This window comes from Cervus elaphus, chromosome 10, assembly GCF_910594005.1.
Source record: "Cervus elaphus chromosome 10, mCerEla1.1, whole genome shotgun sequence".
Classification (NCBI taxonomy): Eukaryota; Metazoa; Chordata; class Mammalia; order Artiodactyla; family Cervidae; genus Cervus; species Cervus elaphus.
Genome location: NC_057824.1, coordinates 40,007,511 through 40,017,698, shown reverse-complemented (window position 1 = coordinate 40,017,698; position 10,188 = coordinate 40,007,511). Strand labels below are relative to the sequence as shown.

General features: G+C 54.9%; 1 protein-coding gene across 3 annotated transcripts; it reads left to right on the top strand.

Annotated features, from left to right (window-relative positions):
• The first annotated feature begins 4,521 nt into the window (after window positions 1-4,521).
• On the top strand, window positions 4,522-10,023 carry CORO1A (coronin 1A). 3 transcript variants are annotated; one of them, XM_043914640.1, is made up of 11 exons: window positions 4,522-4,676; window positions 6,218-6,416; window positions 7,571-7,693; window positions 7,790-7,919; window positions 8,007-8,191; window positions 8,352-8,471; window positions 8,665-8,769; window positions 8,883-9,028; window positions 9,139-9,196; window positions 9,291-9,506; window positions 9,810-10,023. In XM_043914640.1, the coding sequence occupies exons 2-11, from the start codon at window positions 6,219-6,221 to the stop codon at window positions 9,912-9,914; spliced, it is 1,386 nt and encodes a 461-aa protein (XP_043770575.1). In that variant the 5' UTR covers window positions 4,522-4,676; window position 6,218; the 3' UTR covers window positions 9,915-10,023. The 3 variants fall into 3 exon arrangements, with proteins under 3 accessions (XP_043770575.1, XP_043770574.1, XP_043770576.1); XM_043914639.1 differs by lacking the exon at window positions 4,522-4,676 and adding an exon at window positions 5,105-5,308; XM_043914641.1 differs by lacking the exon at window positions 4,522-4,676 and adding an exon at window positions 5,254-5,276.
• The last annotated feature ends 165 nt before the right edge of the window (window positions 10,024-10,188 follow it).

Genomic DNA, 10,188 nt, shown 5'->3' with positions numbered 1-10,188 from the left:
TTGGTTCCAGCTTGTACCTCATCATTTCTCATGATGTTCTCGGCATATAGATTAAACAAACAGGGTGACAGCAGACAGCCCTGTCTTACTCCTTTCTCAGTCCTCAATCAATCAGATGTTCCATTCAGGGTTCTAACTGTTGCTTCTTGATCCGCATATAGGTTTCTCATGAAATGAATGAAAGAAGCCCGACCCATACTGTATGATTTCATCTGTATGGAACATTCTAAAACAGGCAAAGCTAATCTATACTGACAGAAAGTATATCAGTGGTTGCTGGGGTCTGAGGGTGGGAATTGACTGTAGAAGTGTGTGAACTTTTGGGAGTGATGGAAATAATCATATCTCGATTGTAGTGGTAATTACATGCATACGCTTGCTAAGTCGTTTCAGTTGTGTCCGACTCTCTACAACCTGGAGGACTGTAGCCTGCCAGGCTCCTCTGTCCATGGGATTCTTCAGGCAAGAATACTGGAGTGGGTTGCCATGCCATCTTCCAGGGGATCTTCCTGACCCAGGGATTGAACCTTCATCTCCTGTATTGCAGGCAGATTCTTTTTTTTTTTTTTTTTTGCAGGCAGATTCTTTACTGATGATCAACTGGGGAAGCCTGGTAATTATATAGGTATATGCATTTGTCAAAACTAATTGATCCATGTATTGTACTTAAACAGAGTGTGTTATATTGTATGGAAATAAAGATGCATTTTATTGTATGGAAATAAAGTTTATTTTATTTTTTAAGTAATGCTGTAGTGGCTAAGGCTCTGTACTCCCAGTGCCCAGGTTCCATCCATGGTCAGGGAACTAGATCCCACATGTCACAGCTAAAGATTCCACAGGCTACAACTAAAAGCTGAAATGAAGACTGAAATTCCCATGTGCTGCAACTGTTAGTAAGACCTGGCACAGGCAAATAAATAAATAAAATAAATACATATTTTTTAAATAAAAGGAAATAAAATAAGGTTACAACTCAAATGAGAAGAATCCATTCAAAATAGCCACAAAAATATAATACACCTATGAAGGGAAATCTAATGATACACTTTACAGAGAAAATTATATTGAAGGATATAAAAGACAAATAAATGGAAAAATATACTACATTCATGGGTGGAAGTCTTAATATCCTTCTCAAATCAATCTGTAAAGTTAATGCAATTTTATTAAAAACTCTGAGTTAAAAATTCTTTATCTGTTAGAAATAAATACAGTAGTACTTAAGTTGAAATGCTATTCTGTCTAGGATTTCTTTTAATAGATTCCAAGAAAATAATGTGGAAGACTGAATGAACCAGTACTGCTTATGTGTTGGTAACTGTTTCTTTGTTGTTTGTTTCTTTTTAATATTTACTTATTTTTGGCTGCGTCAGATCTTAGTTGCAGCACGTGGGATCTTTCATTGCAGAGCAAGGGCTTCTCTCTAGTTGTGGCACATGGATGCAGTAGTTGTGATACACAGGCTTAGTTGCCCCATGATATGAAATCTTAGTTCCCTGACCAGGAATCTAACCCATGTCTTCTGAATTGGAAGGTGACTTCTTAACTACTGAACCACCAGGGAAGTCCCAGTTCAGTTCAGTTCAGTTCAGTAGCTCAGTCGTGTCTGACTCTTTGCGATCCCAGGGACTGCAGCATGCCAGGCCTCCCTGTCCATCACCAACTCCTGGAGTTTAACCAGACTCATGTCCATTGAGTCAGTGATGCCATCCAACCATCTCATCCTCTGTCGTCCCCTTCTCCTCCTGCCTTCAATCTTCCCCAGCATCAGGGTCTTTTCCAATGAGTCCGTTCTTCACATCAGGTGGCCAAAGTATTGGAGTTTCAGCTTCAGCATCAGTCCTTCCAATGAACACTCAGGACTGATCTTCTTTAGGATGGACTGGTTGGATCTCCTTGCAGTCCAAGGGATTCTCAAGAATCTTCTCCAACACCACAGTTCAAAAGCATCAATTCTTTGGCACTCAGCTTGCTTTATAGTACAACTCTCACATCCATACATGACTTCTGGATAGCCTTGACTAGACGGACCTTTGTTGGCAAAGTATTGTCTCTGCTTTTTAATATGCTGTCTAGGTTGGTCATAAGTTTCCTTCCAAGGAGTAAGCGTCTTTTAATTTCTTGGCTGCAGTCACCATCTGCAGTGATTTTGGAGCTGAAAAAAATAAAATCTGCCGCTATTTCCACTGTTTCCCCATCTATTTGCCATGAAGTGATGGGACTGGATGCCATGATCTTAGTGTTCTGAGTGTTGAGCTTTAAGCCAACTTTTTCACTCTCCTCTTTCACTTTCTTCAAGAGGCTCTTTAGTTCTTCTTCACTTTCTGCCACAAGGGTGGTGTCATCTGCATATCTGAGGTTATTGATATTTCTCCTGGCAATCTTGATTCCAGCTTGTGCTTCATCCAGCCAAGCATTTCTCATGATGTACTCTGCATATAAGTTAAATAAGCAGGGTGACAATATACGTCCTTGACGTACTCCTTTCCCAATTTGGAACCAGTCTATTGTTCCATGTCCAGTTCTAACTGTTGCTTCCGAGTTGATGGTAATTGGGTAACTGGGTTTTTGGTTTTAAAATTTTTTAAGACCTTTATTTTTATTTTTTAAAGATTATTTTATTTATTTTTCAATTTTTATTTTTTGGCTGCACCACACAGCATGTGGGATCCTAGTCCCCTGACGAGGGATCAAACCCGTGCACCCCGCATTGGCAGCAGAGAGTCTTAACCACTGGACCACCAGGGAAGTCTGTTAAATTTTTATTTATTATATAATTTATTTTTGGCTGTGCTGAGTCTTCATTGCTGCTTGAAGGCTTTCCCTAGTTGCGGCTAGCTGGGGCTACTTTCCAGTTTTGGTGTATGTGCTTCTCATTGCAGTGACTTCTCTTGTTGTAGAGCACATGCTCTCGGGTGTTCGGACTTCTGTAGTCATGGTGCATGGGCTTAGTTGCCCTGCAGCATGTGGAATCTTGCCGGACCAGGGATCGAACAAGTGTCCCCTGCATTGCAAGGCAGACTCTTAACCACTGGTCCACCAGAAAGTCCTGACTGATGGTAATTGTTGAACCCGGGTGGTGGTACATCCTCTAGGGTAAGTGAGCAGTGCTGTGCACTTTTACAGTGAGAAAGCATCACTGAGACATCTGGAGAACCATGGAGCAAAGGTTCTCTGGGCTGACTCCATCATGTTCTGTAGACCCTTTAGGGCAGGACAGACCAGAAGATCTTTCCCATCTTACTAAGGAGTTTGGACTTTATTCTGAGTTCAGCACTTCAGTCCCTCTTTACTGTGTGCATCTTGCACCTTGGAAGGGCCTGTGGTCCTGTCTCCTTCCTGGCAGGTGTACCAGTCAGAACTCTTTCAGGTGTAAATGCCAGAAATCCAACTCAAATGCATTGACTTAATTGGGAAAGGGAACTTATAAAAGGTTAAGGGATTCAGGCACAGCTTGATCCATTTGCTCAAATGATGTCTAGAATATGTCTGTTCATATCTTGCATCTGCAGTCCTCTGTGTGGGCTCACTTTTCGTACATGCCAGGTAATATTATTAAGCACTTGCTACACTTTGGATGAGGTGCAGAAGGCTTTCTGTTCTTATAACATCATGAGGTGGGTCAGACGCTGTTTCAGATGGAGAAACTGAGACTGCTGAAGGAGGTTAGGGAATCTGCTCAAGGTCACTCAGGAGGTGTGACATCCGGAGTCAAATCCATAAAGCATCTGATTCTGGAGTAGCCTTTCTTGACCTTCACATGGCACCCTCCATGACACAGTCTCTGAACCAAAGGATGGGAATGAACCCCTTCCTCTTGGGTCTCAAGCCCAGGCTCCAGCCTCTGCTTAGTTCTTGGAGCTGTTATTTGTGCCTCTCCTTCCAGTGGGCTGAGAGCTCTTCGAGGCAGAAACTCTGACTCTTTCACCTCTATAATGCCAAATTATGTCATTTGCCCCTGAGAGGCAGGCAGGGCGGGGTTGCTCCTGCGTGAAGACACACCCAGAGAGGTTAAGTGACTCTCCCAAGGTCACCCATTTGTACATGTAGGGGCCTGAATAGACAGACCCCAGGTCTCTTGAGTGCAGGTGGACACAAGGCTCCCCCTCCTCCCCTTTGCCGCACCCCCCCCCCCGCCCCCGCCCCACACTTGTTCCCTGACTGGAGGTGGGGCAGAGAGATGGTAACACAGCCTTTGCGAGGGATGGGGGTTATACTAAGGCCCACTTCGAGGGGACTGATGGGCCATTTTACGAATGCCAGGGAAAGGATGGCGAGTAGGCTGGGGGTGGGCTGGAGAAGGGAAGAAGAAACAGGTTATTTTTGCCTTTTTGACATTAAAAAAGTGCAGATTAGATTCTCAGCGACTGGCCAGCAGCATCTGTTTTGGTTTGGAATTGGCAGCTGAGGCGCTGAGCTCCGCGGCGGGAAGGGAGGGGAAGGCTGTGGGCTGGTGGGCGAGGCGGCGCCTCGGCGGAGGGAAGGGCTCTCCCCTTTAAGAGCTCCGCCCAAAGGGGCGCTGCCACCCCTGAGGAGGCGGGCGCCGCCGCTTCTCATTCATTGTCTTGACAAGAGCATCCTCCGCGGACGGTCTCAGGCTCCGCCGGCTCCTTCCTCCACCTCCTCCTCCTCGCCCTCCTCCGTCTGGGGGGTCGCTCATCTCTCAGCCGCAGGTAAGGCTGGAGCCCGGCGACCCGGGCTCGGCATCGCTGCCCTGGGCCACCTGTGGGGCAGGCGAGAGCTTGGCAGAAGCCGGCCGTGGGGGTGGACAGACTGTCAGAGCCGCTGGCTCTGAGGTGGGGACGGGGCCTGTCCACGCCCTGCGTGGAGGGACTCGCCTGAGCGTGTGGGTGCGCGTGGGAGGATCCACCCGTGTGTCCCAGAGCTCCGTGAGGGGGCGAGGGTGAGGGACCACGCAGCCAAGATGGTGGGGGAGCCCGGGGGTCAGGACATGCACCGGCCGGCCTCTCCTCAGAATGGGAGTCTTTGGGGCAGCGGTGGGGGGCAGGGTGGGGTGAGCCCAGTAGCTGCCCTGAGCTTGGAGACAGGAAGGGGTTGAGAGCAAAACAAGAAAAGGCCAAGTTCCCCTTTCCGTGGTTTCCGGGGCCTGGTACCTGCGGTGGGGGAGGAGGCAGGGTGGGGCGATGGCTTCCTGTCTCCCAGCCTCCAGTTTGGGGCTCCCCTGTTCCCAGACCCAGGCTTCCCTCCTGGACGGGTCCCCTGCCCCCAGACAGCTCCTCCTCTCACAGGCGCCTCATCTGCTTTCTGGACAGGTGGACCCGCAAGCCTCCTCCAGAGTCCCAGGGTGGGTGAGGGTGGCGGGACCCCCAAGGGAGAAGGGCTAGGCACAAGGGGGGCAGTGGAGGAGAGGCCGTGGGGCCCCCACGCCAAGCTGGCAGGTGATGCTTTGGGGCCCCAGCATGGGGCCTGGCGCCTGGGGAGCCAGAGGCAGGTCCCTTGGCTCTGTTTGCTGTCCGCCCAGTGATGGGGGAAAACCGTTCTCGCTGGACCTCCGAGAAGTGAGCACCGGCCGCTCCCTTCCTGTGGATGGCTCCAGTGGGATGGAGAAGGCGCGGGAAAGCACCTGCTTAAGTGGGGGCGAGAAGCTGAGGTGTGAGGAGGAGGAGATGCTGGGACCCGAGCCATCTGCCTGCTTCTGGTGCCCAGAGACCCGCTGGGGACGCCCTCCGGCCATGGGGGATGTGCCTGCCAGGCAAACCCACTTGCCACTTCCCTTCGTGTGTCCAGCCTGGGCCTGGAGGCGGGGATGGCCCCTGCCTTTAGGCAGCTCCTCATGTGGGTGTGAGGGTGTGAGGTCTCGACGCTGAGGCTGAGTGCACCCTCCAGGCTGTTGCCCTGAGGCCCGGGAGGGTGGCCCGTCAGAGAGGATGGGCCCTGTGTCTGTTAGCCAGTCCGCGGTAGTTGGCAGTAGGTGCTACCCCTCACCCCAGGCTCTGCTGTGGAGGCCGAGGGTACAGAAGCCAGGCCTGGGACGGGTTGAGACAGTGGGCCTTGCAGGTCAGCCAGGGATGAGGAGAGACTGGCAAGGCGTGTATAAGGGTAGCTGGATGTCAGTGACAGAGGAGAGCGGCAGGGAAGTTACCTGAGACCATGACCTTCAGACTGAGGGGTGGGTGTCCTGGGAGAGACGGGGGCCACGGGAAGGTCAGGGTTAACCTGAGGGGAGAAAAGTTTTTCACCCCTCTTTCACCAGGATGAGCCGGCAGGTGGTCCGTTCCAGCAAGTTCCGCCACGTGTTTGGCCAGCCAGCCAAGGCCGACCAGTGCTATGAGGATGTGCGCGTCTCACAGAACACTTGGGATAGTGGGTTCTGTGCCGTCAACCCCAAATTCGTGGCCCTGATCTGTGAGGCCAGCGGAGGAGGGGCCTTCCTGGTGCTGCCTCTGAGCAAGGTGAGGCCCTGGAGCCCTGGGGACAGCGGTCCCCCTCCTAAGGGGGCCTCAGGTCATCTAGTGGCCCCCCCGATGAGGTGACAGTCACCCAGCCATCCCGGGCGGCAGTGTTGTCCTCTGCAAAACTGGGTTGAGCCACATGAACCTTAACGTTTCCTCCAGCGCCTACATGCAGTGCTCGAATGGAGCTGAAGCTCAGGGTTGGGGGTGACACGGGAAGGGTCAAATAGCAACTCCTGCAGACCCAGGGTTTGCCGTCCCGAGTCAGCCTGGAGCTTTCTCCTGCACAGAGAGGCCTGGGATGGGGTCTGGGCAGGCCCAGCAGTGCTCTTAGGGTTTGGAGGGACCTCTCTGAGCCCCTGGGAACCCAGCGAGCTCAGTGGTTCCCAGCTCACAGGCAGGGATGAGGTAAGAGACCCTCTCCCCTCCCCCAACCCTGGCCCCCCTCAAATCCTGCCCTCCCTGCTGTTTGCGGACCCCCACCCCCAGCACACTCCCCTGCTCTTGGGGGGGGTGAGACAGGAAGGGGAGATGGGCCCTCAGTTGTTACCTTAAAAGGGCCGATGGAAACAGAGAGAAGAGGAAGTGGTTGTCGGAGTAAGAGCTGGGCCCGCGCTTCACACAGGAAACCCTGCTGTAGCAGCTGTCCCCGGAAGCAGCCATTTCAAACCCGTTGTACAGACTTCCCCATCCTTGTCCTTTCAGGGGGACCTGTCCCCACAGCCCCATCATTCACACATACTTCCCTGGGGAACCCCAGCCCCAATACAACCACTCCCTCAGCCCGTCTCACGCCAGGGGCCCTGGCCTGTAGTGCCATGGAAGAATTTGGGGTGGGGGTGAGGGTGGGGGTACCAGGCCCCAGGACACGGATGAGAAGCTGAGATGGAGCTGGCAGGAACTTGGCCAGGGTCTGACAGAAGGGCAGAACCAGCCCGCATGTCCATCCTGCGCTACTTGTGGCCAGCCCTCTGAGTTGCCCAGACAGCTCTGAGACTGGGGCAGAGCCCCAAACCCTCCCACCCTAGGCCCCTCTCCGCCTGCCAGGGACCCCACAACTTTCCCCTCTGTGCCTCTCTGAAGGGGCATGGGGAGGTGGGATTGGGTTTGGAGGGCCAGAGCACCTCCCTCAGAGGCCCTGCTGTGTCCTCCAGACTGGCCGTGTAGACAAGAATGTGCCTATGGTCTGTGGCCACACGGCCCCGGTGCTGGACATCGCCTGGTGCCCGCACAATGATAACGTCATTGCCAGTGGCTCTGAGGACTGCTCCGTCATGGTGAGTGTGGGGGGGACCCAGGGGCCAGGAGGGGCTCAGGCACTGGAGCTGATATTGGGCGTCGCCAAGACTCACTCACTCGCCTCTTCTCTGCAGGTGTGGGAGATCCCCGACGGGGGCCTGACGCTGCCCCTGCGGGAGCCTGTCGTCACCCTGGAGGGCCACACCAAGCGCGTGGGCATCGTGGCCTGGCACCCCACGGCCCAGAACGTGCTGCTCAGTGCAGGTGCCAAGGGGGAGACGCGGGGAGGGCTGGTCGCCTGACAGTGATGGGGGGACGCTCCTGGCTTCTGACACTGGGGACATCGCCCAGGTTGCGACAATGTGATCCTGGTGTGGGACGTGGGCACGGGGGCAGCCGTGCTGACGCTGGGCTCCGACGTGCACCCGGACACCATCTACAGTGTGGACTGGAGCCGAGATGGCGCCCTCATCTGTACCTCCTGCCGTGACAAGCGAGTCCGCATCATTGAGCCCCGAAAAGGCACCATAGTAGCTGTGAGTTGCCTTGACCTTTGACCCTGGGAGCTTGACCCTCCCCCTACCGCCCACCCCCGATGAGGCCCCCTTAGATGCCGCCCTCTCCAGCTTCCAGCTGGGGCTTGGCCCTTAGAGGGTGTGTGCGGATGCCTGACCGGTCTCCTCCCTTTCCTTCCAGGAGAAAGATCGTCCCCATGAGGGGACCCGGCCCGTGCGTGCCGTGTTTGTATCCGATGGAAAGATCCTGACCACGGGTTTCAGCCGCATGAGCGAGCGGCAGGTGGCACTGTGGGACACGGTGAGTGCCGGGCAGGGACCAGGTTTTGTCCCCCCTGCCCCGTTGTGTGCCTGGCTGGAAGGGCAGGGCCTCAGTTTACCCACCATGTGATGGGGGTTTCTGCTGGTTGGTGTCTAAGCCCCGGTCCCCACTCCTCCAGTAATGGAGGCCTGACGTGGCCCAGCTCATGGTTCTCTCCCGTCCATCTCTACAGAAGCACCTGGAGGAGCCGCTGTCCCTGCAGGAGCTGGACACAAGCAGTGGTGTCCTGCTGCCCTTCTTCGACCCTGACACCAACATTGTCTACCTCTGTGGCAAGGTGGCCCCGTTGGGCAGGGGGTCGGGGGAGCGAGGTGGGCAGGGGGACTTAGAAAGGACCACAGCTGGTGGCATCTGCTGGTGCTGACCCTCCCTTGCACCTACCACCTGCAGGGGGACAGCTCTATCCGGTACTTCGAGATCACCTCCGAGGCCCCGTTCCTGCACTATCTCTCCATGTTCAGTTCCAAGGAGTCCCAGCGTGGAATGGGCTACATGCCCAAACGTGGTCTGGAGGTGAACAAGTGTGAGATTGCCAGGTGACTGCCCCTGCCCCTGACCTGAGCGCGCCCCTTGGGCAGCACTGACCCCACGCTGACCTTGAGTCCCAGCCACGCTGTGGGCACTGCTCACCTTCCCGTTTCCACAGATTCTACAAGCTGCATGAGCGCAAGTGTGAACCCATTGCCATGACGGTGCCTAGAAAGGTGATGCTCCCGGGTCCCTCCACAGGTGCTCGGAGTGGCCGGGTGGTGGTGTGGCCTGAGCTTTCTCTTAACCAGTCCTGGCCTCGCCCCACAGTCGGACCTGTTCCAGGAAGACCTGTACCCGCCAACCGCAGGGCCCGACGCTGCCCTCACGGCTGAGGAGTGGCTGGGGGGCCGGGATGCTGGGCCCCTCCTCATCTCCCTCAAGGACGGCTACGTGCCCCCCAAGAGCCGGGAGCTGAGGGTCAACCGGGGCCTGGACACTGCGCGCAAGAGGACGGCACCTGAGGCCACTGGTGCTCCCAGCTCGGTGAGAGGCAGATGGGAGCCCGGGAACCAGGGCAGGAAGGTGGGGTAGGGCAGGGGCTGCTACTGATGTGGTCACTGACCCAGTGGAAAGAGGCTGGCGTTTGGGGGCAGGCCACACACACAATGTTGGGGCTCCTTTGGGGGCTGGGAGTGGATAATCCTGAGGCCTCAGAAAACAGGTTCCAGGCTTAAAGGCCTGCAGTTCTCTGGATGAGAGACAGAGGGGCCCAAGCTCTGGGGGCTCGTGGGAGGAGGCCTAGTGGCCTAGGAGGCCCTGGGGCTAATGCTGCCTGGGGTCCCCCAGGATGCCATATCCCGGCTGGAGGAGGAGATGAGGAAGCTCCAGGCCACGGTGCAGGAGCTGCAGAAGCGCTTGGATAGGCTGGAGGAGACAGTCCAGGCCAAGTAGAGGACCATCGGCTGGGGCCGACGGCATCGCCTCCCTCCCTTCCATTCCCACTCCTCAGGCCACAATGGCAGATAAGAAAATAATAATAAAATGGCTTTATTTTCTGGTATCTCGCAGACTCTGATGACTAGTCGAGGGGATGCTGGGTTTGCTGAACTGACCTGTCCTTGTGCTTCCCTCTCCATAGCTGTGATGAGCCTGACCTCTGGCAGGGGCTGGAGAAATGCCTCTGGATGACCCTAGACCAGTGGTCCCTGAGCTTTTTGGCACCAGG

Excerpts from the sequence above, each read along its gene's own strand:
- CORO1A (XM_043914639.1), top strand. The coding sequence starts at position 5,148 with ATGGCTTCCTGTCTCCCAGCCTCCAGTTTGGGGCTCCCCTGTTCCCAG. Across the intron at positions 7,694-7,789 it reads CTGAGGACTGCTCCGTCATG|GTGTGGGAGATCCCCGACGG; the intron begins GTGAGTGTGGGG and ends TCTTCTCTGCAG. Across the intron at positions 8,770-8,882 it reads TTGTCTACCTCTGTGGCAAG|GGGGACAGCTCTATCCGGTA; the intron begins GTGGCCCCGTTG and ends TACCACCTGCAG.